The sequence below is a fragment of the Zonotrichia leucophrys genome, chromosome 14 (genome assembly GCF_028769735.1).
Source record: "Zonotrichia leucophrys gambelii isolate GWCS_2022_RI chromosome 14, RI_Zleu_2.0, whole genome shotgun sequence".
Lineage (NCBI taxonomy): Eukaryota > Metazoa > Chordata > Aves > Passeriformes > Passerellidae > Zonotrichia > Zonotrichia leucophrys.
The window spans coordinates 2,013,006-2,040,152 of NC_088184.1; the positions used below are offsets into that span (position 1 = coordinate 2,013,006).

At 54.8% G+C, this 27,147-nt stretch overlaps 1 protein-coding gene across 1 annotated transcript in view; it reads right to left on the bottom strand.

Annotated features, from left to right (window-relative positions):
• Window positions 1–9,953: 9,953 nt before the first annotated feature.
• Window positions 9,954–27,147, bottom strand: part of DNAAF8 (dynein axonemal assembly factor 8) — a 103,579-nt gene continuing 86,385 nt past the window's right edge. Inside the window, 6 exon segments of the mRNA XM_064726304.1 lie at window positions 9,954–10,329; window positions 14,494–14,563; window positions 19,920–20,005; window positions 21,842–22,062; window positions 24,709–24,829; window positions 25,698–25,792. Coding sequence (XP_064582374.1) covers window positions 10,252–10,329; window positions 14,494–14,563; window positions 19,920–20,005; window positions 21,842–22,062; window positions 24,709–24,829; window positions 25,698–25,792 — 671 coding nt within the window. The 3' untranslated portion in view covers window positions 9,954–10,251.

A 27,147-nucleotide genomic window follows, 5' to 3' on the forward strand; every position in this document is an offset into this window, starting at 1 on the left:
CCACCCCAATCGCAAACAAGCCCTTTAAAAGGTAATATTTTGCCACTAGGATGGTGCTGCAGCTCGCTGCTGACTCAGGAGGGGCCGTGGGACGAGGAGGGAGTTCCCACGCAGCCGAGCGGGGAGCGGAGCGCAGGGTCCGGCCTGCCGGGGCTTCCCCAGCGCCGCTCGGGGACACGGGGGACGCCGGCCCCGCGTGGGGAGCATCCACGAGCATCCTTCAGCGGGCTGATCCGCTTTCCAAAACGTCCAAAAATAGCGGTGGCACCGCGCTGGAACGGGCGTGGGGAGGAAGTGTGACTCATGTGCCACCCGGTGCCCCGGCGGAACCGGGCAGGAATGCGGGAATGCGGGAATGCGGCAGGAAGGGAGCGGGCACGGGGGCAGCCCGATGCTCTTGCTGGTGACAGCTGACTGCCCACGGAGGGGACGCAGCTCGGGCTCGTCCCTGCCCGTCCTTCCCGCGGGGACCCGCTGCTGTCCGCGGTTTCAGCTGCCAGGGATGATGGACAGATGTCAGTCAAGGCCCTGGCAGCGGCCGAGGGCCCCAGCGGGAATGAGCTGCCGGAGACAGACAGCAAAAACCGTCCCGAGGTGGGGAAAAACGCAGCCTGTGCCGCCTGGCAAGGTCAGCAGGCTGGGAGGGAGAGGTGACCTTGTGTGCCGAGCCAGCCGCCTTTGGGAGGGCAGAGCAGAGCGGGCTGTCCCAGCCCGGCTCCCAGCACAGCCCTGCCTGCTGGAAGGGCCCTGGAGCATCCCACGGGGAAGAAGAGCCGCTGGCCGGGCCCTGCCGGGGCTCCCTGCCCTGGCTGCAGCCTCGGCCCGCGGGATCTCGGCTCAAGGCCGGGGAAAAGAGGAAAATGCGGCGGGAATCTCTGCTGGCATCTCCGGGACAGTGCTGCCTCCCCACAGCGGTCTGGGGCACGTTCCCCACTCAAAGGGGTTTGTTTTCCCCATGGAACAGGCAGGGTTTGCAATGAGTGTTTCCCCATGGAACAGGCAGGGTTTGCAACGAGTGTTTTCCCTGTTTTCCCCACGGAACAGGGAGGGTTTGCAGTGGATGCTTTCCCCATGGAACAGGCAGCATTTTCAGTGGGTATTTTCCCTGTCTTCCCCTTGGAACAGGCAGGGTTTTCAAGGGTGTTGTCCCCGTTTTCTCCATGGAACAAGCAGGGTTTTCAGAGGGTGTTTCCCCATGGAACAGGCAGGGTTTTCAGAGGGTGTTTTCCCTGTTTTCCCCATGGAACAGGCAGGGTTTTCAGAGGGTGTTTTCCCTGTTTTCCCCATGGAACAGGCAGGGTTTTCCCCATGGAACAGGCAGGGTTTTCAGAAGGTGTTTTCCCTGTTTTCCCCATGGAACGGGCAGGGTTTTCAGAGGGTGTTTTCCCTGTTTCTCCCTGGAACAGGCAGGGTTTCCAGCGGGCTCTTTCGGCTGAGGCAAGGCTGGGGTGCCAGCTTTGGGAGCAGGGTGCTGAGGGCAGTTTTGGGTGCGGGGAGCTGCCAGGGCTCAGAGCACCCCCAGCCCTGAACACCCCCAAAGGTTTGGGCTGTGGGCTCCAGCTCGCAGGCCTCCCTCGTTGCCATGGCAACTGCAGCATCCCGGCTTGGCAGGGCTGGGAAATCTCCTGCATCCCTCAGCGCCTCGCCCGGCCGTGCCGCTGGATCTGGCACAGGCGGCATCCCAAACCCACGGAGGAGCACGAGGTGCAATTCCTGCTGGCTCCGAGGGCTGGGCCAGCTCCTCCCTCCTGCACAGCCCTCCCAGAGCCGCACGGCTGCAGGGCAGGAGAGATTTCTGCTTTTCACATGCGTTCACATCTTCCCATTCCAAACCCTTCCACCTGCTCTGGGTTTGTGAGGTCCTGGCAAGCAGAGCATCCATCCCCAGGCTGCCCCCACACCTTCCTGTCTGCTCTGGAACCTGCTCCCCCGTTGCCCCAAATTTGGTGTCTCTGGGCTGATTACCCCATTAATCAGAGCATCCTCACGGGCATCCTCATCATTGCTCTCTGCAGCCTCCCAACCCCTCAGCTCCGAGCCCTGAGAGATCCCGAGCTAATTCCTCGCTGACAGCAGCGGCACAGGGCTGGGGAGAAGCTTAGCTCCTCTCAGAGGCTGCTGCACCTCCACAAAAGTCGCATTTGAAGAGCATTAATACAAGATTAATCGAGGTTTTAATAAACAGCGAATCGAGCGCTAATGGAGCCCGACTTGTAAGCCATGTGTAACACCCCGGGGGCTTAAAGGCATCCAGAACGTGGCTGGAAGAGCTGAAGGGGGATGTTAATCACCCCGGGAGGGGATGGTAATCACCTTGCAGCCCTGAAGACGCCGCAGGGAAGGGAATCTTAGGGGGAAGGCTGCAGGTGAGCCTGGGGCACGACCTCACCCTCGCACTGCTTCAGGACACCGGGATTTATTTACAAGATTTATTTACAGGAGTTTCCCCCAGCCCAGCCCTGGCACGAAGGAATTTGGGACACCTGGGTGCCCCCGGGGCTGGGGCCGCAGTGAAGCCAGGCCAGTTCGTGAGGGAAGGCCAGATGTGCCCTGCAGTGCAGCTGTTCCCTGGCACGAAACAGGGGGTGGTGACTGGGGACATTTGGAGGGGGCAAACCCCGCAGCTGCCCTGGGGTCCCTCTGCTGGGCAGGATCCCATCGGCCCCTCCTGCCTGAGGCTGCTCCCAGCTCTGACAGTCCCAGACAGGGATTTCAGTTCCCTCCATCCCCAGTTCCCTCCAGCTCCCTCAGTCTCTGCCTCAAACTCCACTTTGTGGCACCTCTGCAGCCACTCGGGGGCCAGGTTTGCCAGGAGCCATTTCCAAGGACCAAGGTCCAAAATCACCTGGACCCCGTGAGCTCCTGGGTTACATCTGCCACCCCACCAGGCTGGCCAGGATAACGGGTGTGTGCCAGGCCTGCCTGCCCCAGCCTGCCCACACAGCTGCCCTGGCTTCAGGCCAGGGGCACTGCAATGTTTGGAGGCTGCCAGCTGTGCTGGCCGTGGCTCTGGGCCGGATTTGGGCTCTGGCTGTGGCTGGGTGGGAGCTCAGCAGCTCAGGATGGATGGACTGTGCTGCTTTAGTGCTCAGCAGCTTCTCGGGGGTGTTGTTTGCTCCAGAGCACCCCAATCCCTTCCATGTGTTTGGACAGCCCCTGTGGGGGAAGGAGCAGCTCTGCAGGGCTGGCAGCAGGGCTGGAGCAGCCCAGGATGCTCTGTCAGGAGCTGAACACCATCCAGGCTTCCCGAGGAGGCTGGATCCTGGGGAGGACAGCCCTGGGGACCAGCACCAATCCCATTTGTGTCACAGGGACCTCCCTGCAGGATCAGGGTTAGGGTTAGGGTTAGTGCTCCCCGGCACTGCCCAGTGTCCCAGGATCCATTCCTGGGAGCTGCTGCTCCACAGCCCCGGGGGAGCATTCACTGGGCACTCTGCTGTGAGGGGGAATCAGCCACCAAGCTCAGGAGAGGAGGAGCCCCAGAGGCAGAGTCACCCTCAGAGCTGGGACTGCAGCTGTGGGTGAGGTGGGATCTGGAGCCCCATGAGCTCCTGTGAGCTCTGTGAGCTCCTGTGAGCCAAAAGCACTCTCCAGTCTCCAGGCAGGGGCTGCCAGCTGAGGGACAATGACCAGCCGAGGGACCATGGCCAGCCCAGGCAGAGCAGCAGGGACATCCTACCCCACCCTGCTCCCTCCTCCCCTCTGTCACTCGAAGCCTCCCAGGTGTCAGTGCCAGGTAGGACAGCTGGTACATCACAGCATCCAGTTCTGCTTGGAAGAGACCATTGGAGCTCACCTGGTCCCACCCTGCTCCAGCAGGGTCCCCAGAGCATGCTGGTCAGGACTGTGGGCAGGTGGCTCTGGAATCTCTCCAGGGAAGGAGCCTCGAGGGCCCCTCTGGGCAGTGCTTGGTCACTGGAAGTTCCTCCTCGTGTTGATGGTTCATGGGAGTGGTCAGAGCTTGGCCTCACTGATCTTGGAGGTCTTTTCCATCCCTGATGATTCCATGTCCAAATAGAACTCTTGGGATCAGTTCCTGCCCATTGCTGGGCCCTGCCCTGCCCCTCCCTGCACCCAGGGACACCCAGGGACACCCAGGGACACCCAGGGACATTCAGGGACACCCAGGGACACCCAGGGCTGAGGCCCCTCTCAGCTGGGGCTCCTCTCCAGGCTGAGCAGCCACAGGTCTCCCAGCCTTTCCTCACCAGGAGATGCTCCGGGCCCTCACCACTGGCTTGGGCAAACCAGTCACAAACAGCCCCATTGGAGCCACCTGGGGGTCCTGAGCACCTGCAGCATCCTGGTGATCTTACTGGACACATTTTCATCTTCAGAATCATCTCTGAAAGCTCACAAAGATGTCAGGAGGCTCCTGATGGTCAGGAAATGGCCAAGATCCCACAGGTGTGCAAGGAGGAGACTCCAGGGGTCAGAGCCATTGGGACACCTGGCAGAGCAGCCAAGGACAGGCTCAGGACAGGGCTCAGCAAAGCCCCAGGTGAGGCCTAAACATCCACAGGGATGGATGGATGGATGGATGGATGGATGGATGGATGGATGGATGGATGGATGGATGGATGGATGGATGGATGGATGGATGGATGGATGGATGGATGGATGGATGGATGGATGGATGGATGGATGGATGGAGGTGGATGGATGAGATGGATGGATGGATGAGGGATGGATGGATGATGGATGGATGGATGGGGGATGGATGGATGGATGGATGGATGGATGGATGGATGGATGGATGGATGAGGGATGGATGGATGGATGGATGGATGGATGGGGGATGGATGGATGGATGGATGGATGGATGGATGGATGGATGGATGGATGGAGGGATGGATGTAGACAGACCCTCCAGCCCCTCAGCTGAGCTCCCCAGCAGTTTTTGTTGGCCCAGCAGCCCCAGTTGACCCCACACTGTGTGAAATGTCCTGGCAGAGTTTCTGCCTTGGTTTATTGGATCAAACTGGTCACTTTTGGGGACAGGCAGTGCTGTTGCTGCTGGGCCATGGCTATGCCAGGGCCAGGAGGGCCCAGACAAGGCACTGCCAGCCCTGGTGCCCCGTGTGCCCCAGTGAGAGCCTGCAGGAGCTCCTGGGCCTGTTCTGGCTGAGCATCCCCATTCCCTGGGTTCATTCCCTGTGGGTGACTCATCCCAGCCCCTTGATCACACAAAGAGCCCTTTGTGCTCCTCCAGCCCTGCCAAGGGGAGTGCCAGGGACCAATTAATCACCAGCTCCTGCTGCCACAGGCCTGCAATGGTGCCCTGGGAAGGGGGAGATCAGGGATTGGGGAAGGGGCACTGCCCCCATGGGACAGAACTGGGACTGGAGCCCGGTTCCAGGCAAGGACCAGCCACCCCCTGTGATATCCCAGCCATGGAAGGAGAGCTGGGCTGGGTGTGAAGGGACCTTAAAGATCACCCAAACCCCCTGGCATGGCAGGGACACCTCCCACTGTCCCAGGCTGCTCCCAGCCCTGCCCAGCCTGGCCTTGGGCACTGCCAGGGATCCAGGGTGGGCACCCTGTGCCAGGGCCTGCCCACCCTCACAGGGAACAATTCCCAATTCCCAATATCCCATCCATCCCTGCCCTCTGGCAGTGGGAGCCATTCCCTGTGTCCTGTCCCTCCATCCCTTGTCCCCAGTCCCTCTGCAGCTCTCCTGGAGCCCCTTCAGGCCCTGGCAGGGGCTCTGAGGTGTCCCTGGGGATCAGCAGTGGCTCTTGGCCAATAGAGCCAAGTGCTTTTGGCTCTGTCAGCCAGAGCAAGGCAGATATTTGTGGGCATGGGAGGTGCCTGGCTCAGGGTTATCAAGTTTGGTGAGTGTGGATGATGCAAGGACAGCTGCAGCAGGTCCATCAGCTCCTGCTGCTTCCATGGACCTCAGGAGGTGAAACCCAAGTGCCCAATTTCGAGTTTGCTGGGCGGGCAGCAAATCCTGCTGGCTGTGCTGTCATCCCCAGGCTGGTGGCTCTGGGACATGGCCAGGGCTCAGCAGGATCATGCACAGGGCTGAAGCAGAACCCCACTCTTTTTTGGGGTGAAGGAGTCAGTTTGGCCAGGCTGAGGGTGCTGGCTGTGACCCAGGGCCAGCACCAGGCACTGCTGGGGGAGCTGGCTGCTGACCCTCTGCAGCCACATGGGAAGAAGCATCATCCTCTGGTATTTCCAAAATACCAGCATGCCAGAAATAACCCTGCCAGCCCTTTCTCCTAGAGAATACCCCACTTGTCTCTGGGGAAGTGACAACCAGGAGCAGCACCAGGAATCCATCCCTCCATCCATGGGAGCTGCAGCTCCTGCACTGTTTTTCCCTGGAAACTGCCACAAGGCAGCCAGGATTAGCTGCTGTCCCCAACAGCCACCCCAAAGGGAGCTGGGAGAATGGGATTTGAGCACCAGGCTCTGTGTTCCCATTCCTGCCACAGCAGGACCCTAAGGGGTTAACAGCAAATGCCACCTCCTGTATTTTATCTCTCCTCCATTGAGGCAGCTCTGACACTGGCAGCAGAACAATGCAAAATTCTGATTAGCTCTGGTTTTCCAGCAAGAGGGGAGGCACAAGAGGGTGGGGATTTAATACTATTCTGCATAATTTTTAATCTAAATTCCATTTCTTTTCTTTTCTTTCTCCAGGAAGCAAACAATCTAGGGGGTTTTGTACTCAATTTCTTGCTTTCATAATCTAAATGAATTGTTTGCAAGTAGGAGCCAGCTGCAAAGCTGGCAATCTCGGATCAAATCTGCCTTTCTCCTAGTTCTTTCAATCATTAATTTGCTCCTCAGCTCTGATTAGCTAATCCTGGCTGCCTCGTGGCAGTTTCCAGGGAAAAAACAGTGCAGGAGCTGCAGCTCCCATGGATGGAGGGATGGGTTCCTGGTGCTGCTCCTGGTTGTCACTTCCCCAGAGACAAGTGGGGTATTCTCTAGGAGAAAAGGCTGGCAGGGTTATTTCTGGCATGCTGGCATTTTGGAAATACCAGAGGATGATTCTTCTTCCCTGCTCTGAGCAGGGTGTGCGAGTTTGGTACGCTGAGATTAATTAGCTGGGCTTTAAAATAGGAACCCAAAGCACTGCAGCAGCTCCTTGCTCAGGGATATCTGGGTGCTGCCCCATTTTTGGGATGGTGCTGCTGTGCCTGGGGGATGTGGCAGCGGTGCCACCTTCATTTCCTAGGGGGGAAACTGAGGCACAGGCGGTGGATGGAGCCTCAGCAGGGATGCCTGGAAGGGGATGGGAAATGTTTTGTGCCAGGCCCTGGTTTGTTACACAGGGAATTGATCTTTACTTCAGAGGGTGCTGAGGCCCTGGCACAGGGTGGATCCCTGGATCCCTGGCAGTGCCCAAGGCCAGGTTGGAGCAGCCTGGGACAGTGGGAAAGTGTCACAGACATCTTTTATGAAAAATCCTTTATTTAGGATTTTTCCTCCTGAGAAACTGAAAGGCCTCAGGAACAAAATGTAAACAATGATTATCTGCTGCTGTGGAATGCAACAGGTGCATCTGTGATTGGTCTCATGTGGTTGTTTCTAATTAAAGGACAATCACAGTCAGCTGGCTTGGACTCTGTCTGAGACACAAGCCTTTGCTATCATTCTTTCCTATTCTATTCTTAGCCAGCCTTCTGATGAAATCCTTTCTTCTATTCTTTTAGTATAGTTTTAATATAATATATATCATAAAATAATAAATCAAGCATTCTGAAACATGGAGTCAGATCCTCATCTCTTCCCCAATCTGGAAACCCCTGTGAACACCAACACATGGAAGGTGTCCCTGCCATGGCTGCTGGGGGATGGGATGGGTTTTAAGATCCCTTCACACCCAAACCATTCATAATTCTCTGATTTTATTAATTGATTCCATGAATTAATTAATGAATTAATGGGTCTCAGCTCCTGGGAGTGCTGCTGGCAAGCCCAGGTGGGCTGGGGGTGTCCCTGTGGGATGTCACCCAGTGGGATGGCACCTCGCCAGGCTCACTGCTGGCACTCACCAGAGCACCCTCTCACCATGCCCAGCTCCATCCCACAGGTGTGAGGGCCCAGGGACAGGGACAGGGCTCTGTGACCCCTGTGGCACCAGGCTGGCAGGGTCAGGGCTGCTGCTGCCCCTCCTCACGTGCAGCTCCTCCTCAGGGCTGCTCCCTCAGCTGCTCTCTTTATTCCATTCCTTTTCCAGATAAATTCCCCGAGTGCTGGGGGTGGATCCTTTTAATTTCCATTTGTTTCAAAGCCGTGCAGGGCTCACAAGCATGACAGAAATGTGCCTGGAGTGCAGGAAATGGCCTACTTAGCTGCAGGAGCAGAGCAGGCTCCTCCAGCAGGATCACTCCAAGGACCTCGTCCTCCCCAGGGACAGGGCAGCTGCCTCTCCCCTCTCCACTCCTCTGTGGAGATGTTTGGTCCCACCACAGAGCCCAAAGAGCCCATCCAGGCAGAGCAGGGATGGGGAGCAGAGGGTGGGAGAAATTTCCAGGGTTGGACAGGGCCTGGGAGCAGCCTGGGATAGTGGAAGGTGTCCCTGCCCAGAGCAGGGGTGGGATGGGATGAGCTTTAAGGTTTCTTCCAAACAAACCAGGCTGGGTTTGTGTGATTGTGACACTGAAATGCTGTGTGAGGTCAGGCCAGGTCACTGTGTCCCCCCTCACACCTGGCTGGCTCTGCTGGCTGTGACAGTCCCTGTTGCTGTGACAGTCCCTGTTGCTGTGACAATCCCTGTTGCTGTGACAATCCCTGCTGGCTGTGACAATCCCTGTTGCTGTGACAGTCCCTGTTGCTGTTCCAGGATTAGGGAAGGGCAGGGCTGTGTTAGGACTGGACCCTGCTGAGGAGGCAGAGCTTGCAGGGCCACACCTCTGACAGCTCTGGGATTACTGGGCACTTCTGTCTCCTCTGCAAAGGGACAGATGTCAGAGGTGTCACCTTGTCCCAGCTGGGAGGGAGGAGGGCTCAGCCCAGGCTCACCCACAGCAGCCAGAGCTGGGCTGGCCCCACTGCTCTGCCCTCACCCATGGACACTCACAGGGACTGTCCCTGTCCCCTGTCCCTGTCCCTGCCACCTCTGCCATGGCTGGAACCAGAGGCATGCAGGGAATGACAGAATGTCCTGAGCTGGAAGGGACCACAAGGATCATGGACCCACAGACCCCCCAACACTCCCACCCTGTGCCTGAGCACTGCCCAAGCTCTCCTGGAGCTCTGGCAGCCTCGGGGCTGTGCCCATTGCCTGGGCATCCCTGGGCAGTGCCAGCACCCAATGGGGGAAGAACCTTTCCCAAAATCCAGCCTGACCCTGCCCTGCCCCAGCCATTCCCTGTCCCAGAGATCAGAGCTGCCCCTGGGGAGGAGCTGCAGCCCCCCCTGAGCTCTGCCCTCAGTCTCCTCCTCCAGCTGAACAATCCAAGTGCCCTCAGCTGCTCCTCAGACCCTTCCCCATGCCCAGGTCCCTCCTCTGGACACTCCAACAGCTTCAGATCCTTCTGATATTGTGGCACCCACACCTGCCCCAGACCCGAGGTGAGGCCCCAGCAGGGCAGAGTCCAAGTCTGTGCCTGAGCAGCCTTGGGCTGAGCAGAGCCTTTCCCAAAGGAAAAGGAGCCCAGAGTGCCCCAGGAATGCTGTGGGTTTGTATCAACAGCAGCTTCCTTATCTCTGGGCTCCTAGAAAGGCTGACAGGAGCAGCAGCTGCTGCAGGAGGAGGAAGAGGAGGCAGGGCTGTGTGCCCATGGCAGGGAGCAGGGTGGCACAGCCCAGGACAGGGCTGCTGGAGCACAGGCAGGTGAGCATTGAGCTGTCCAGCCTTTCATCTTATTGAACAGCTCAGCCTGGTGCTCTGACCCTCCAGGGATGCAGCTTCCCCTCTGTTTCCATTCCATTCCATGGGGTTTGTCTTTGGCTCAGAGCAGCAGCAGCAGCAGCAGTGTCTCTCCATCTCTCCATGCAGTCCCTGAGCCCCCAGGAGGCACCTGAGAGACCCAGAGTGAGCACCTGGCCCTGGGTTTGCCTCCTGAGCTTCTCCCAGCCTTACAGGCAGATTGTCTCTGCATGGGAAGCACAGCCACAGCTCACAGGGGGTGTTTGGGGGCACTGAGCCTTCCTCCACCCCTCTCATCTCTCTGAGCCATGCTAACACCTCAGATGTGTTTAATTCCAAACAAACAGTGCTCTTAGAGCTGCTGGTGTCCGTGTGTCCATGCCCACAGTGGCATCCAAGGCTGCCTTGCCCCTCTCTGCTAGCAGTGCTGGGCCTCAATTCGGTGAATGCTCTCTGATGTCAGGGGGTCAAAAAAGCAGCAGAGCAGCTCCTGGGCCTGGGGAGAAAGCAAGGAAAGGGTTGGAGGAGAGCTGTGACTTCTGTGAGTGGCAAAGAAACATTTTCCAGAGGCAGGTTTGTGTGCAGAGGCTGTTTCTGGCTGGATGGATCCCAGCACAGAGGGGCTGTGAGTGTCCCACAGGGGACACTGCTCCCTGTGATACCCAGAGTTATGTTTGCAAGGAAATGAAGAAAAGCAGCAACAAGCAAAGTGCTAAGTGGGAAATGCTCTCCCTCCCTGGCTGCTCTGCCTGTCCTTCCCAAGCCTGGCACAGCTGTTTGTGAGCTGGAGAGGCCAATGGGTGCCAGGGGCTGAGCCCAGCCTGCAACCCTGGCTGTGCCAATGGGCCCCAAAGCACTGGGGATGCCACCCACAGTGCCACACTGTGCTGCCACCCACCCCCACAGCCCTCGGGCCCCCCTGCTTCCCCTCACAGCTTCTGAGTCTCTTTCAGGGCACTGCAGCCCCTCTGCTGCTGCTGCTCAGGGGACAGGGAGGGGCTGGGAGGTTTCCCCTGTGTTTCAGGTGTCTGCAGGGAGGGTGGCTCCAGGCAGAGTGGAGGGATTGCTGCTGCCAGGAGAGGCTGGGCTGTCACTGAAGGACAGAGACTGTGTCACCCCACTGCTCTGATGGTGGCAGGTCAGTGCTGTCACCCAGGAACAGCCACTCTGTCCCCACAGCCCCACACAGGCACAGTCACTGCTGCAGGAGAGGGCAGTGTCCAGCCCCAGGACATCCCAGTGGCTGAGCACAGCACGCCCTGACCACCCCCTCATCACTGGAGACATCCCAGTTTGGGCAGGGACCAGCTGCAGGGACAGCCCTGAGGAAGGTCACAGCCCCTGATGGTGGCACCAACAAACCATGGCTCTGTCACTCCCAAATGGGAGCTGTGCTGAGTGTGCCTGGCAGGGTCACTGGGGGAACAAGGGACTCCCAAAGCCTGGATCTGGCTGCTCCTCAGGCAGGTGTTTCACCCAGGGCAGCTGGAGGAGCTCCAGGAATGCAGCAGGAGCAGGCACAGATGTCAGCACTGCACCAGGCCACGTTTAAAGCTGATTTCTCATCCTGCTGCCTAATCCCAAATCACACTGGGAGCGAGGATGATATTCCATTTCACTTCCATGGCTTGACTCCACCAGCAAAGGCAGCAGCTCTGCTCAGACCATGAGGATTTGAAACCCATGTTCATTTAACCCTCCTGAACTCTGCCTGATACCGCCTTGTTGCTCATTAGCTTTGCCCTGCAAAGCCTGGCTGACATTTCACAAACTCATTAGCAGGAGATCAGAGCCTCAAACACCATTCCTGGGGCCATCCTTTGAGGAACAGATTCCCGGTGGGTTTTCCCCTCAGATCTCGCTGTGATTCCTGAATTTGGGAGACAAAGGCCCATTGGAGCTGCTGCTGTGCTGGTTGTGCCCCAGGACTGCATTCCTGCTGGGAACTCCCTGCTTCCAGAGGGATCAGCCTGCACACCCCAGGCTGCCAGGAGCAGGGAGAAGGGCTGAGCATATTTGCTTTTTCTCCTCCCTAGCACAAAAAGCCCTCTAAGCCTGTCCCTGATAGGCTCGTTCCCCAGGCAGAAGGGATTTTGTGTCAGGCACGGAGATGTGATGTCCTTTCAAAGCAAATCAGGAGACAGCCTGCACTCGCTGGCCTGTCACATTCCTTGGCAACAGCCTGGCACCCTGGCAGCAGCCAGGGCTGGGCTGGCAGAGCCCTGCAGAGCCGTGCCCCGGGCACTGCAGCGCTGGGATCTGCTTGGGAAAGGGCTGGGAGCTCAGGGATGTGCTTGGGAAAGGGCTGGGAGCTCAGGGATGTGCTTGGGAAAGGGCTGGGAGCTCAGGGATCTGCTTGGGAAAGGGCTGGGAGCTCAGGGATCTGCTTGGGAAAGGGCTGGGAGCTCAGGTGTGCTGGGAAGGGCTGGAGCTCAGGGATCTGCTTGGAATGGTGGAGCTCAGGATGTGGAAGGCTGGGAGCTCAGGGATCGCTTGGATGTGGAGCTCAGGATCGCTTGAATGGGCTGGGCTCAGATCCCTTGGAAGGCTGGGAGCTCAGGATCTGCTTGGAAGGCGGGACCAGTTCAGGGATACTGCACTTGGAAAGGGAGATCAGCTCAGGGGTCCTCTGTGCCCTCAGGAGAGGGAGCCCAGCTGGGAAGGTGACTCAGGGTCCTCTTGGAAATGGCTGGAAACCAGCTCAAGATCTTGTGACTCAGGAAAGGGAGTCACTCAGGGATTGCTCGGGAAGGCTGAACTCAGAGATCATCTGCACCCTCGGGAAAAGGAGATCAGCTCAGGGACCCTCTGTGCCCTCGGGACAGGGCTGGGAACTCAGCTCAGGGACCCTCTGTGCCCTCAGGAAAAGGAACCCAGCTCAGGAGTCCTCTGCCCTCGGAAAAGGGCTGGGAACTCAGGGATCTGCTCGGGAAAGGGCTGGGAATCCAGCTCAGGATTCATCTGCACCCTCAGGAAAGGGAGATCAGCTCAGGGACCTGCTGTGCCCTTGGGAGAGACATCTCAGCTCAGGGATCCTCTGTGCCCTGGGACGGGACTGGGAACTCAGGGATCCTCTGTTCTCTGGAAAGGGAACCAGCTCAGGGATCCTCTCAGGAAAGGGCTGGGAACTCAGGGATCCTCTTGGGAAAGGACTGGGAGCTAAAGGATCATCTGTGCCCTTGGGAAAGAGCTGGAAACCCAGCTCAGGGATCCACTGTGTCCTTGGGAAAAGGAGCTCAGCTCAGGGATCCTCTCAGGAAAGGGCTGGGAGCTCAGGGATCCTCTGTGCCCTCGGGAAAGGGAGCTCAGCTCAGGAATCTGCTCTGCCCTCGGGAAAGGGCTGGGAGCTCAGGGATCTGCTCGGGAAAGGGCTGGGAACTCAGGGATGCTCTGTGCCCTCAGGAAAAGGAAGCCAGCTCAGGGACCCGCTGTGCCCTCAGGACAGGGCTGGGAGCCCAGCTCAGCCTCTCGGGGCACTCAGGGCGGTTCTGTGGCATTAAAAGCAGGAATGCACGCTGTTAAAAGCAGCAATGCACACTTCAAAGAGTGCTCGGTGTCTTTTAAGGCTCAGTCCTTAGAGCACTGGTGCTTGAAGGCAGCAGCTCTGATGTGTTAGATGAGGTTACAAACACATCTCACTCTCCTGCTGGGCTTTTATTGGGGAAGAAAAGGGATCCAGAGGAGAGGTTTGTCCACTTGCTATCGGTTCTCACTCCCCACAAGCCTTTTATCACAGAACCACAGAATGGTTTGGGCTGGAAGGGACCTTAAAGCTCACGTCCACCCCCCTGGCATGGGCAGGGACAGCTCCACCAGGACTTCCCATCTCCTGATCCCATTCCTCAGGCTCTGCCTCCTCTCTCCAAACCTCTCATTTGTTTTGAGCTAAATTTTGATGATTACAGCCCGAATTTTGAATGCATTTATGCAGTTTATTCCCATTAGCTGCCCACATGTCTGGAGCTCAGTGTTTCCTTTCTTGGGCTGAATTACTGAGAAAATATTCAGCTAGACCATCCCTGGAATGGCTAATGGCTCCACTCCTCCTCTTCCACTTGCATTTGGGTTCTGAAATGCAACTTCCAGAAGACAGGACTTGTGCTAGCTTGGCTGAATGAACATTTCTTGTCACTATTTTTGACAAATACCACAGACACTTGAAGTTCTGCCCTGTGAGGGTGGGCAGGCCCTGGCACAGGGTGCCCAGAGCAGCTGTGGCTGCCCCTGGATCCCTGGCAGTGCCCAAGGCCAGGCTGGACACTGGGGTTGGAGCAGCCTGGGACAGTGGGAGGTGGCACTGGATGGGTTTAAGGTCCTTTCCAACCCAAACCATTCCACAATTCTGTGATATTTTTCTCAGTGTTGATTTCTCACAAAAAGTAACAGAATCTCTATGGAAAATATAGAACCTTTATCAATATCTCCAAATGTTTTGATTCAAAGCTGTGTCACCACTGTAATGTGGGAGACAGTTTGACAGGATTTTGGTGCCACCTTCCCCATGTTCTGGGCTCTCAGCCTAAGCCAAGGCTTGGGGCTGTCACCACCTCTGACTCACAAAAGTTATCATTTTCTTTGAAATTTCAACCAATATTAACAAGTTTCCTAGATCACAGGAGCACAAAGAACACACATCCATAGCACAAACTTCTCCACTTGCCTGATTCTCATTCTGGGGATACAGGAGATGCTCTGCAGTGTCCAGGACTGACTGGTTCTGCCAGCAGGCGCTGGGGGCAAAGAGAAAGGGAAGCAGGGTTAGTTTGCCATGTCAGCTGGGAGGGAGGGCTGAGCTCTGTGCCAGCAGCTCCAGCCACAGGCATCTGCTGCTGCTCCTCTTTACACAGCTAAATCCTGGCTTTTACAAAGCTTTGTGTAAATGGCTTTGCACTATTTAAATACAAACCTTCAAACAAACTTTAAATACAAACTGGACAAGCCACGTCCAGGTGCATCAGGGTGGTTCTGGGGCAGTGGGAAATGCACATAAATCACATAAAAGCCCTGGGCAAGGGGCTTTTCCTGCACTGAGATAACACAGGGAGCCTGCACTGATTATGTGACAGAGTTGGAAAGCAGTTTGTAGTGTGGCTAGAACTTAAACTGTAGTTTAATACCTGTTCCTATTTGGTATTTCCCACATTGCTCACACACTACAGTTTCTTTATTCAGAATATTGCAAAAGTAGAAAAAATACCTAAGTCCTGTTTCTCATTATTTTCCCTCCCCAGGTGAAGAAACAATTATCAATATTTTCTATTTCTATCTCTATGCTTTCAAAATACAAACATGGTAAAAACCCTTCTATGTTTAAGGAGTTTCACCTTTGCTCCAATTTCTGCATCCTTTTTAGACAGCATTTCCCTTACTTAGATAGCCAAAGACTTTTTTGGTGCATAGAAAAAAAGCATTTTAAGGTTGTTTGTTCATTTTTTAAGTGTTTTCTGGGTGTTTTCCCCCAGTGCCAGGGGGAGCAGGCACTGCCTCAACCAGTCCTGGTTTTGCTCTGACCCTCTGCTGAAAATTGCAATGCAAGTTGTTTTACATTACCATCTGTATGGCAGATTATCTTTTGTCAAGTGGGCAGTTTGCCTTATCTCTGAGTGATCACAATCACTCCTCCCTTGGGAGGGGACATTGCTGATAACAGCTATTGAATGTCACTGCATGGCTGATAAGAACTGCAGCATCCCATTGGGAGATGTGAGCCCAGAGGGAGGAGCCAAGCATTGCTACCCAGATATAATCCACAGGGAGGAGCCAAGCATTCCTGCCTGGATATAATCCAGAGGTTTTTCAGACACCAGCATGGCTTCTCCACTGGATTCCCCAGAGGAACAGCAGCTGCCTCTTCTTCCGCTGGATCTTCAGAGGAAGAACACATCCTTCTCTACAGATCCCCCTGCTCCAGCAGAACCAGCCCTGACACTGCAGGAGGGCTGAGCCACAATTCCAATGGGACTGCCGCCAACACCCTGACCCACAGGGTGTCAGGTTGGGTTCTGACTCTGTCAGTGTTGTTCTAGTGCTCTGCATTGTTTATTTCATCCTTTATTTTTTCTTTTCCCTATTAAAGAACTGTTAATTCCTGCTCCCCTAATTTTTGTTGCCTGAGAGCCCCTTAATTTGAAATTTATAGCAATTCAGAGGGGTGGGGAGGGTTCACATTCTCCATTTCAGGGGAGGCTCCTGCCTTCCTTAGCAGACTCCTGTCTTTCCAAACCAAGACACCCTCTTCAAGCCACACACGACCTGACCCCAAAACATATTCCAGAGAGATGGAAAGGCAAGGTACCAAGCTCAGAAGTGCCTTTTAAAGGGACTCTGTGCAAACTCAGAGCCTCGGGCTTGAAAATTCCCCTGAGGGTTTAGAAACCCCTCCCTGCTCCCTCCCCCACAGCCAGGTATTGTGCTTGGCAACAGTTTTCCCTTCCCTGCTTTTCAACAGCTCCGAGATTTTACACCCCATGTGCTCATTTTTTTTCATTTTTTAAAATTTCTACACCTCCTTCCCCTCGCAAGCTCCCCGGGATGAGTTTCCTATAGGGATAACATCGCTCCCTGCTAGCAGCAATTAGCACTTGGTAAGAATGTTTCATCAGAGAGAAAAACATCCAGCTAAGTTCCTCAGCTCCTGGCTTCTGCTCTGATTGCAGTCCCTCGTTTCCAGGCTGGAAGGCACAAAGCCTGGCCTAAACTCTAATTTTTTCCTGCTGCAGCTCGGTTTTGGGGGTGCTTTATAGCCAAACCTCACCTATTGAGCTGAATTAACCAGGTGAGCTGCTAAGTCTGTGCACAACACAGCTCCTGACAACCTTAAAGTGCTTTTTAAATGCTTAAACCATAGAGGAGTAATCACTGTGGAACCAGCATCACCTCTTAAGGCAGCTAAATCTGGTTTGTCATGCATAAAAAGCAGAGCATGCCTTCCTTCCAGGAGTTGCTTTGAATCTATTGCTGTAAATTCTTGCCTCTGCCACCCTGCAGCCAGGAAATGTGGCTGTGAAAACAAGTTATGACAGGGAAAATTCAGATGCTTTATCCTGAGCCACGCAGGCAGCCAGATGCTGCCAGAACGAGGGGGGTGAGTCCCACATGCTTTTCCCTTGGCTGTGGGTAGGATGGGGTCAGTTCCCTCTCTGGGGTCCCCACTGCTCCCTCACCTGTTCCAAACACCCCCTGTGCCCTGTGAGCTGCCCTTGGCACACCCCAGCCAAAGTGCCACGCTGATTTTGTGCCCACAACTGCGTTGTTCTGTTCCCTTTTTCTGTGCCCAGTGGGTTTTGGTGCAGAAATGATGCCCTGGATGCCCAGGGAGCAGCCAGAGTGGGCCCTGCTGCTGAGCAAACACAACAAGGAAGGTTTGGGGTGCCTCCAAACCCCCAGATCTGAATGCCTGTCCTTGGCAGAGCTGCTCAGGACTAGGAGCAGCTTCAATGGCAGAGCCCACATTGTTCCTCTCAACACCTGATTCCTCTTTATCCCAGCCCATCTCTGACATCACCGATGGGAACGTCCCTCCCTCCCTCTCCGTGGCACAAAGCCAGAGAAATGTGGCTCAGCTGGGACTCAAGGGCTGGAAAATCTGGAAAATAATCCCTTCAGCACGGTGAGGCTCCAGCAGGGCAGGTATTGCAGTGCTGGGTCCTGGCAGAGACAGGAGATGAATATCCACTGATTTATCCGGGACACAAAGGGCTGATGGAGCTGTGAGAGTAATTAACCTCTGGTGTTATTTAAATTGAAGATGTCTTGGCATGAAGCGTCCTTGGGAGGCACCAGTGAAGTCAGGCTCATTTGAAAAAGTTCCACAGCTTGACAGACAAAAAGGGTGTGAGCTCCTGATCTCTCTGGGGATCAGAGCCCTCCCTCCCTCCTCCCACCCCCGGGCACACCTTTGCTGCCTCTCCCTTCCACAGGCATTTTCCATTATGAAGGCAAAAATGTTGGGGGGGTTTTTCTTTGTTTTTGAGGTTTTTTGGGGGGTTTTGGTTTGGTGGTTTTTTCTAGAGCTGGTTTGAAAAGGCTCTGTGATCACTGGTTCTGGCAGTGGGGGGAGAAGCAGAGTGGATCCTGCTGTTTGGGGCTAGATCCTCCTCTTTGGGGCTGGATCCTGCTGTATGGGGGTAGATCCTGCTATCTGGGGCTGGATATATTAATTTCAGAGTGGTTCCTTCTCTTTGGGGGTAGATCCTGCTATTTGGGGCTGGATCCATTCATTTGAGAGTGGATCCTTCTCTTTGGGGCTAGATACATTCATTTGAGAGTGGATCCTGCTCTTTGGGGCTAGACCCTGCTGTATATGGGGCTTGATGCTTCTCTTTGAGGCTGGATCCATTCATTTGGGAGTGGATCCTTCTCTTTGGGGCTGGATCCATTCATTTGAGAGTGGATCCTGCTGTTTGGGGCAGATCCTGCCCTTTGGAATTGCCTCCTGACCCCCATAAGTCACACATGGATATTTTGGAGCTCAGCACAGAATTTGTGCAGAGCAGGAGGGGGATGAAGGTGCAGACATTGGCACAATTCCTGCTCAGCCCCTGGGGGCCCAGGAGGAGCCCCAGGAGGTGTCTGTGGAGGGACTGCCTTGGGACTGGCCCCTGGAATCCCAGCCTGGAGAACAGGGGAGTGCTGGGCCTTAAGCAGCACCCATGACTGTGTTGCTGGGGAAAATAGAGATATTGGGATCTGGAGTGACTTTCCCAGAACTACCTCCAGCAGTGACCTCCAGGTTCCCAAAAGTTCACTTTTGTTCCATTGTAAGCCAGAGAAAGCTGGGAGAAATCTCACCACAAAGGCCTTGGCTGACTGGCTGTTTGTCCCCCCTTGCAGAGAGGAAGGTTTGGGATGTGGCTCCCAAGGGTGTGATTTTAAATGAATGGAAGTGAAAATTAAAAACATTTTTGAAAAGTTACCAGTGGAATCTGTTCCAGCCATCCCTCCCAGGTGTGGCCCAGGGAACATTTCTGCAGAGTGAGAGCTCTGATGGGCAGCCATGTGGATGTTCAGCTTGGATCCCTGAAACCCCAGCATTCCTGAATGCAGTGGCAGCACTTTCTGGAAGTGCTCCAGAGGGCACAGCCCAAGGCAGGATGGGGTTTTGGCAGGGATGTGGCACAGCCCTGACTCTGCTTCCTGTGCCAGAGGAGCCATGTGTGAGAGCTGCACTTGCCAGTGCCAAACAGCAGCCCCGTGCAGGGAGCCCTTCCCTCTGGGGAACACAGGGTTAATTGCCCTGCTAATCACTCTGTTTCACTAATCAGTCCCTGCAGAGGGGTTCTGTTTGTTTTTCCAGGCTTATACATCCTCTACCCAGCTTTTCTGGTGGTTTATTTAAGAGGCTAATTTTTGATTTTGCTTTCTGGTGTTTATTTTAAGGTTTGGTTTTCTGTTTGTTTTTTTCTTTTCCTTCACAGCAAACATAAAATCTGCTAAGATATTTCTCCTAGGAATTTTATTGATTCAGCAGGTCTATTCCCAATGTGAGTCCTAATTTCAGAGAATTCCCTGTATTCATGGAACCTTATGGACACTGCAGGTCCTTAACAAAGGACACAACTCTGTTTTTAAAGGTCCTGGCTTGGAAACTGGGGGACACTCTCAGGTATGGGGCCACTCAGGAGACACTGGGGGCATGTCCAGGGCAGGGAACAGAGCTGGGGAGGGGCTGAGGGAGCTGGGAAGGGGCTCAGCCTGGAGAAAAGGAGGCTCAGGGGGGCCCTTGTGGCTCTGCACAGCTCCTGACAGGAGGGGACAGCTGGGAAGGATCAGGCTGTGCTCCAGGGAAAGGACAAGGAGAAATGGCCTCAGGCTGTGCCAGGGGAGGTTTAGGATGGGTATTGGGAAAATTCCTTCATGGGAAGGGTGGTCAGGCCCTGGCACAGCTGCCAGGGCAGTGGTGGGGTCACCATCCCTGGAAGAGTTAAAATGTGTGGATGTGGCACTTGAGGGCCTGGATTAACGGTGAACTTGATCTTTCCCAACCTGAACAATTCCATGACCAGTGACCGACCCAGAACAGGCTGCCCTTGAGTGAGAAGCACAGAAGAGAGATGTCCCCCCCTCAGGGCAGCAGCTCCTCCTTACCTGTCCAGCAGGGAGCCCAGGGAGGTGACAGAGCTGTCCCACTGCGCTGCCAACACCAGGCACAGCCCATCCTTCAGCAGGGAGCACTGCAAGAGAGGCAGGAACAGAGCTTTGGTGCTGCTCTGCACCTGAACAAGTCTCTAAGTGTGGCTGATGGGTGAGGAACAGGAGCCCCAGAGCAGCAGATCCCCCCAGGCAGAGGCAGTGCCATGTCTGAGCTGTGTGTGATCCCCACAGGCCTCTGAGTGAAAACCAGCAGTGTCTGGGTGTGTTACTCAGTCCCCACCTCTGCTGGAAGCAGGAACACCAAGACAGGTAAATATTGAGATATTTTAGCAGAAACACAGGTTATTTGAAGCAGCCCATGTCCCTCCTAGAGAGGGAGAGCAAAGGCTGTGCCATTCACCTTTGGCTCAGCTGTGCCAGATCCTTCTGGAAACACCCCAGGGCCATTTATCTCTGACAGGAGGAGGGAGGGATGGCTCTGCTCCCCCTGTGTCCTTCCTAGAGAGCTGTGCACATTATTCCCTGTGCAGGGGATGGATCCTCAGGGGACTCAGGGCACAGGCAAGCAGTGCTTACAATAATTGCCTGCTAGATGTAATTGCTGTTCCACACAGATGTACTTCAAAGGGATGTGTCAGTTTTTAAAAGCACAACCTGAATAGATCTTACATGCTCCTATTACAGATAACACCCAGAACTTAGAACTGAGAGCTGGAGGCCCAAATGTTTGTGTTTTGTGAAGGGGCTGCTGTGGTCTGAGAGCCCTTGGGTGGTTGCCACTGTCATTGCTGTCCCCCCTTGCTTACTCTGTGCTGCTGACTGCACTTTCCTGCACATTCCACCTCCCAGCTCTGCCCAGGCAAGGTTCCTGACTGGGTGGGCTTCTCCTACACCAAGAGGAAAAGTCTGGGCCTGGTTTTCTGTTGTATGGAGCAATGTCAGCTCAGCCCAGCAGCACATCCTGCGCCCAAACTTCAGGGCTGCACCTGCTGAGAGCCACAGAATGGCCTGGGCTGGAAGGGACCTCAAAGCCCATCTTGTCCCACCCCTGCCATGGGCAGGGACACCTCCCACTGTCCCAGGTTCCCCATCCAGCCTGGCCTTGGGCACTGCCAGGGATCCAGGGGCAGCCACAGCTGCTCTGGGCACCCTGTGCCAGGGAACCATTCCTTCCCAATATCCCATCCAGCCCTGCCCTCTGGCAGTGGGAGCCATTCCCTGTGTCCTGTCCCTCCATCCCTTGTAAACTGTCTCTCTCCATCTTTCTTGTAACTCCTTCACACACTGGAAGGCCACACTGAGTTTACCCCAAAGCCTTTTCTTCTCCAGGTGAACAATCCCAGTTCCCTCAGCCTTTCCTCCCAGCAGAGCTGCTCCATCCCTCTGATCATCCTGGTGCCCCCTCTGCACTGGCTCCAGCAGCTCCAGCTCCTTTCTGTGCTGGGAGCCCCAGAGCTGGAGGCAACACTCCAGATGGGAAAACCTCAGGCTCCAGGGCACAGTCCAAGAAGAAAAAGGGATTTTTAGCATTGTAGAGGAGGATTACAGGGGTAATCCTGTAATTACCCCCGTAAAAAAATTGGGTGTGATTACAGAGAGGGAAATAGAAACTGTATTTTCATGGAGAAACAAGAGAGGAGAAGGCAGCAGAGCACACAGAACAGGGTGATGGCTGACTGGAATGAAACATTCAATAAATAAGGGGTGGATGGGCCATTCCCATGAGGGCTCCCAGGGATGCAGGACCATCAGGAAGTGCCCCCAGTGCTCACATTGCTCACCAGAGGTGCCAGGGCTCAGAGGCAGTGCTGCAACAGTGCCACCAAAGCCTCGGGGCAGCACATCCCAGCAAGGCATCTTTACAAGGCTCCTCTTTAGTGCCAAGGAAGCAAAGCCCAGCCCCAGCTGTTCCATACCTTTGCTGCAACGCTGCCCTTGGCCCTGCTGAGCCTCTGGGAGATGCAGAGAGCCTGGGCTGAGTCCAGCACAGCCAGCCGAGCTGCAGTCAGCAGGAAGCCTCTGCCCAGGAGCTCCTCCAGCAGCGCCACGTACGGGGGCGGCTCCGGGCCCCGCAGGATCAGCCCGGGCAGCACCAGGCACGTGCTGGGCCACAGCTGCTCCAGCACGGCCTCACCTGCTGGGAAAGGAACACAACATTGCTGGGTCTCTGCCCCCAGCACCTCTGAGCCCTCCCAGTGCCTTGGCACGGATGTGTCCGTGGCAGTCGGGGACACCGCGGTGTTGGGATGGCCTGGGAGGTGCCTGGGGATGTGCCCGGGGATGAGCCCTGGGATATTCTGGGAGGTGCCCTGGGATGTGCCTAGGGAGGTACCCGGGGATGTCCTGGGATGTGCCATGGGATGTGCCCCTGGAGGTGCCCAGAGGTGTCCTGAGAGGTGCCTTGGGACAAACCCGAGGATGTGCCTTGGGAGGTGCCTGGGGCTGAGCCCAGGGAGCTGCCCAGGGATGTGCCAGGGGAGGTGCCCAGGGAGGTGCCCAGGGATGTGCCCTGGATATCCTGGGATGAACCTGGGGATGAGCCCAGGGAGATGCCCTGAGAGGTGCCCTGGAGGTGCCCAGGGATGTTCTGGGAAGGGCACTGGGAAGTCTTTGAATGTCCTGGGATGTACCCAGGGAGGTGCCTGGGATATGCCCGGGGATGTGCCCTGGGAGGTGCCCTGGCAAAGTCCTGGGAAGTGCCCAAGGATGTGCCCAAGGATGTGCCCTGGGATGAGCTCTGGAATGTGTCTGGGGATGAGCCCAGGGAGCTGCCCAGGGATGTGTCTGGGGAGGTGCCCTGGCATATGCCTGGAGATGTGCCCAGGGAGGTGCCCAGGGATGTCCTGGTGTGTGCCCTGGGGATATCCTAGCATATGCCTGGAGATGTGCCCAGGGAGGTGCCCAGGGATGTGCCCTGGGGATATCCTGGAATATGCCCGGGGAGGTGCCCGGGGAGGTGCCCAGGGATGTGCCCAGCCTGAGCTGCTGCGCGCCTCTGTGTCCCTGTCTGGAGATCACAAGCCAGCAGGAGTGACCCCATTTCAGGAGTCAGACAAGGACAACTGCTGGTTTGCTACGGGAGCTCCATTTCCATTTTTGCCAAGCACAGAGAGCTGCTAATCCAGCTGCTTTTATAATCCCAAATGTAATTCTGCTCAGCATACGTGAGGCTTAATGTATTTCATATTTTCCTCCTGATAAATCTGCCTGTCCATTAGGCAGCAGCTTGGTGATAATTATTTGCTGGAAGGAGCTTTCCTTGTGTGCAAGAGCTTCCTCTAGTGTCCAAGAAGAGCCCAGAACGTGAGTGATGTGTCTGCTTTGCTGGAGGCACTCATGAGATCGTGCCTGACAGTTCAGAGATCACGTGGACTTGCTTTTCCAGGGCAGTAACTCTTTGAAATACATTTTCTGAGACACAAACACATCAGAGCTGTACACAGCTTTCCTTTTTACTCTGCTTAGGCATCTTCAAAGCTGAGATATCCTCGTGTAGCAGGAAATTAGGGGCATGTATTTTGAGATTAGCTCCTGACACTGAGCTGTGCAAAGCCTGCAGAATACCTGTGCTCTCTCCACAACAAGCTGGTTCATTATTTTATTTTGTTTTATGTAATCTCTTCTACAAATCAATTGATTTGATCGCAGCAAACCTGCACTAAGATGATGGGGAAAACACCCTCCTCAAATACCTTGGGACAAATCTTCCTTTAGAGACTCCTTGCACAAAAGTGACTTGGTGTTCACCCCAAGAGCAGAGGACTTGATTTACCACCTCCCCTTGCACTTCTGCACCTGCTGGTAAGTGACCAATGCCCCCCAAGTCCCGTGTCAGGCAGGGCTGGGCTGTGATTCTGTCATTTTTACCCTGCTCCTCTCCCTCCCACAGCAATCCTGAGGCTCCACTGCTGGGATTAAGGACTGCAGTGCTCAGGTGTAGCACAGCAACATTCTCTGAGCTGCCCACATCAGTCCTGAAGCCACAGGAATGGGAATAATTGCTCTAAACAATTCTATTCCCCAGGGATCACCACAGGGATGCTTTCACCTGGTCCCTGCTTGTTTATAAAGCTTGGGATCAATCCACAGCATCCCAAGGTGGGAGCATCCCCTTGTGCAGAGCCATCTCCTGCCCTGCAGCACAGCTGTGTTTACACATGTCCATCAAGACAAATCAGCAGGAGAAGCCTTGAGGAGCTGCTGCATTCAGAAAGTGTCAGCCTGGCTGAGGCTCCAGCTCCCAATCACAGCCAGCCTGGCCATGGCTGGGAGTCATCTGGAGCTGGCAGCTGCTCAGCAGCACTGGGAGCTGAATGAGAGCTCAGCTCAGCTCAGGAGAGGCCTCTGGCCACGCTGCCAGCAGCACTCCCTGCACCAGCTGATATTTATCCACTCCCAGCACAGCACAGCTCACCCTGCCCAGCCCTGCAGCCTCTCCAGGGCAGGCTCTGGATGGACACAAGCCACCAGGGCTGTGCTGAGACACCTGGGAGGGCTCAGAGAGGAACAAGCACTGCTCTGACTGCAGCTGTGCTGTCAGTGCTTGTTCTGCTGCTGCTGTTAAGGTCAGACTTCATGGACAGCTCTGTCTGTAAAGCCCTGAAGGGCTGGCAGGTGAACAGTTAAAGGCTGGACTCCCCTGGAGCTGTTCTCTGCAGCTCAGAGCTGTCTCTCCCTTCTGAAAGCACATCAATACCCAATCTTGCTGCCACCAGATGGTTTGTCTTGCTGTCCAATTAATCAATAGCAGCCCCAATCCATAAGAGGAGTTACATTTCCTTACCAGGACTGCCTGGCTGCTCAGAGCCCAGGACACTGGGGTGTTTTCCTGGCTCATGGGTCAGGATCTTGTGCTGTTTCCTGACTCCCAGGCTGAGGATGGGGTCGTGTTTCAGGTTATGGATCTGCAGGAGGGAGGGAGAAGCAAGTCATGTGAACACATTACCTAATGAGGAGGGATAACACTCCTCGAGTATTGATTCAGGCAAGCTGTGAAGCTTTTGTTGTTGTGGTGTACTTCTGTAATTGCCAGCCTAGAAAACACCTGCTTGTCTGGAGAGACAAGAACATTTTGCAAGCATTCTTCTTTTTAATTGAGGTTTAATTCAGCACAGCATCTCATCATCCTTTTCAAGGTCCCATATCCAGCCATCATTTTAAAGTCTCCACTCCCAGGTTTTCAAGGCCAGGAGCTCAAACAGAGCCTGGGAGGGTCTGACAGCTTTCCCCAGTGCCACACTGGGGTGCAGCAGCTCCCTGTGTCCCTGAATGAACTGGCACAGGCAGGGTGCCCTGCACTGAGCTGCACACCCACATAAATGAGCTCTGTTACAGATGTGGCCATTTCCAGAGCTCATCTCCTGGGAGGGCATCTCAGCTGGATCACCTCTGAGCCACAGCAAACTCAAACCTTTCCCTCCCTTGGCTGAGCACATCCCAATCATTTCCACATCCCATCCCATCCCTGAATGAGCCAAAGCTGGTAAAAGCCAGCTCCTGGGTGCAGAGTGCTCAGCAGCCAGGGTGAGGCTGCTGCCCCTGCTCCAAAGCAATGCTGATCTGAGCCCTCCCAAATTCACAGCAGAGCTTGCTGAACAAACACATCTGCAGCAGCTCCTCCCCACCGAGGCTGCTGGGCTCAGGGCAGGGGGAGGAACATGCCCAGGACCAGGGGAGCCTGGCAGCTCAGCAAACACACCCAGAGCTGCATTATCCACAGCAAAACAGCAGGGTGGCACGGCAGGGTCAGCTCAGGAAGGGGCTCATTCCTACCTCCTGCTCCTGCACTGGCTGAGCCTGGGCACAGCACAGCCCTTCTGGGAAAAACAGCTTCACATCCTGCACTGCCATTGCATAGGATCTGGAGCCTGAGAGAGAAACACAATGAGAAGATTCTCTCAGGCCATGAATTAAACATTCTCTAGACTCACACTCATCTTTTGGAGAGATTGATGATGTGCAACTCACTGCAGTAATTGCTTTAAAGGCCAGCTGTTCTGTACAGTAATAGCAAACATTTTAAACCATTATATTTAGAATAGTTCCATTGCTTCCTTGGTATTTTGATTTTGTCCTACTATCACCCAGCAGCTTCCTCTTGTAAAGGGAATCATGTTCAGGAGGCTGTGAAACCTTTCAATTCCAGCTCTAAATCCTGTTGTTCCCTTACTTCTGGATCACACCAGGCTGCCCTTACTGAAGGGGAAGAGCTGCTGGTCAGTAAAACAAATGTACTTAGTAACAATAATGGAGGTCCCAAATACACTGGCAACTCTGACTGACCAAGGAAATCAGAATTAGCACAAGGCACTGCTGATGGAACAACATTTTTCTGTCCACCTCTGGTCAAGAAAGATAAACTGAGCCTGGAACAGTCAGAGGAATGACATGAGGATGGCTGAGGAAATGGAGAATCCTCTCAAGAGTTAAACCAGACCTTGGCTGCTTTGACCCAACACGACCCAAAGCTGAGAAACAAATCTGATTTCTGATAAACACTTCAGGGTAGGAAAGGTCAGAGGTGTAAAAGAGCTACTTAAAATAAAGTCCAGATAATGGCACAGGAACAAATGGGCACAGAGTGTATGTGGCTATATTTAAGTTTGAAAATACAACAAGATTTTTAGCTCTCTAGGCTCTGTGACATCCTTCCAGTTGGGGTGGGTGCTCATGGAAGGGCAAACGTGATTCCCCTCAGTCTGTGAGGGAATTAACTGAACTCAGTGACTCGAGAGGTCCCTCCAGGCTCAGCAGCTGAATATTTCCCTATAAAGCAACAGTGTTACAAAACATTACTCAGAATGTTTGGAGATTTGTGGATGGAAAATATTAGAGAGGGAAAAGCTATTTCTATTGGAGTTTAGCTAGACTGTCAATGTGCTGGCACAGATCCATGCTCCTGGGTACAAATATCCTCTGAAATATTCCCGCCTTGGAGGCTGCCCATTCACAGGACCCCACCTGAGAGCACTCAGCCCTGCTGGAGCACCATAATTCCAGGGTTTGTATAGCCAGAGCCCTTAAGGCAGCAGTTTACAATCCTGAGGTTGTGTTAAATCCCAGTGTATGAGCTGGGCTGGATCCTTTCCATAGCTCCACACCAAACCTTCCATCATTGGTGCCATTACAGAGAACACAAATGCTCCCAAATGAGCCTTTTGCTCTCACTTTGCTCAAGGTACAAGACAGTGCAGGGTGCACATGTAAGAGCTCTTTGGATGCA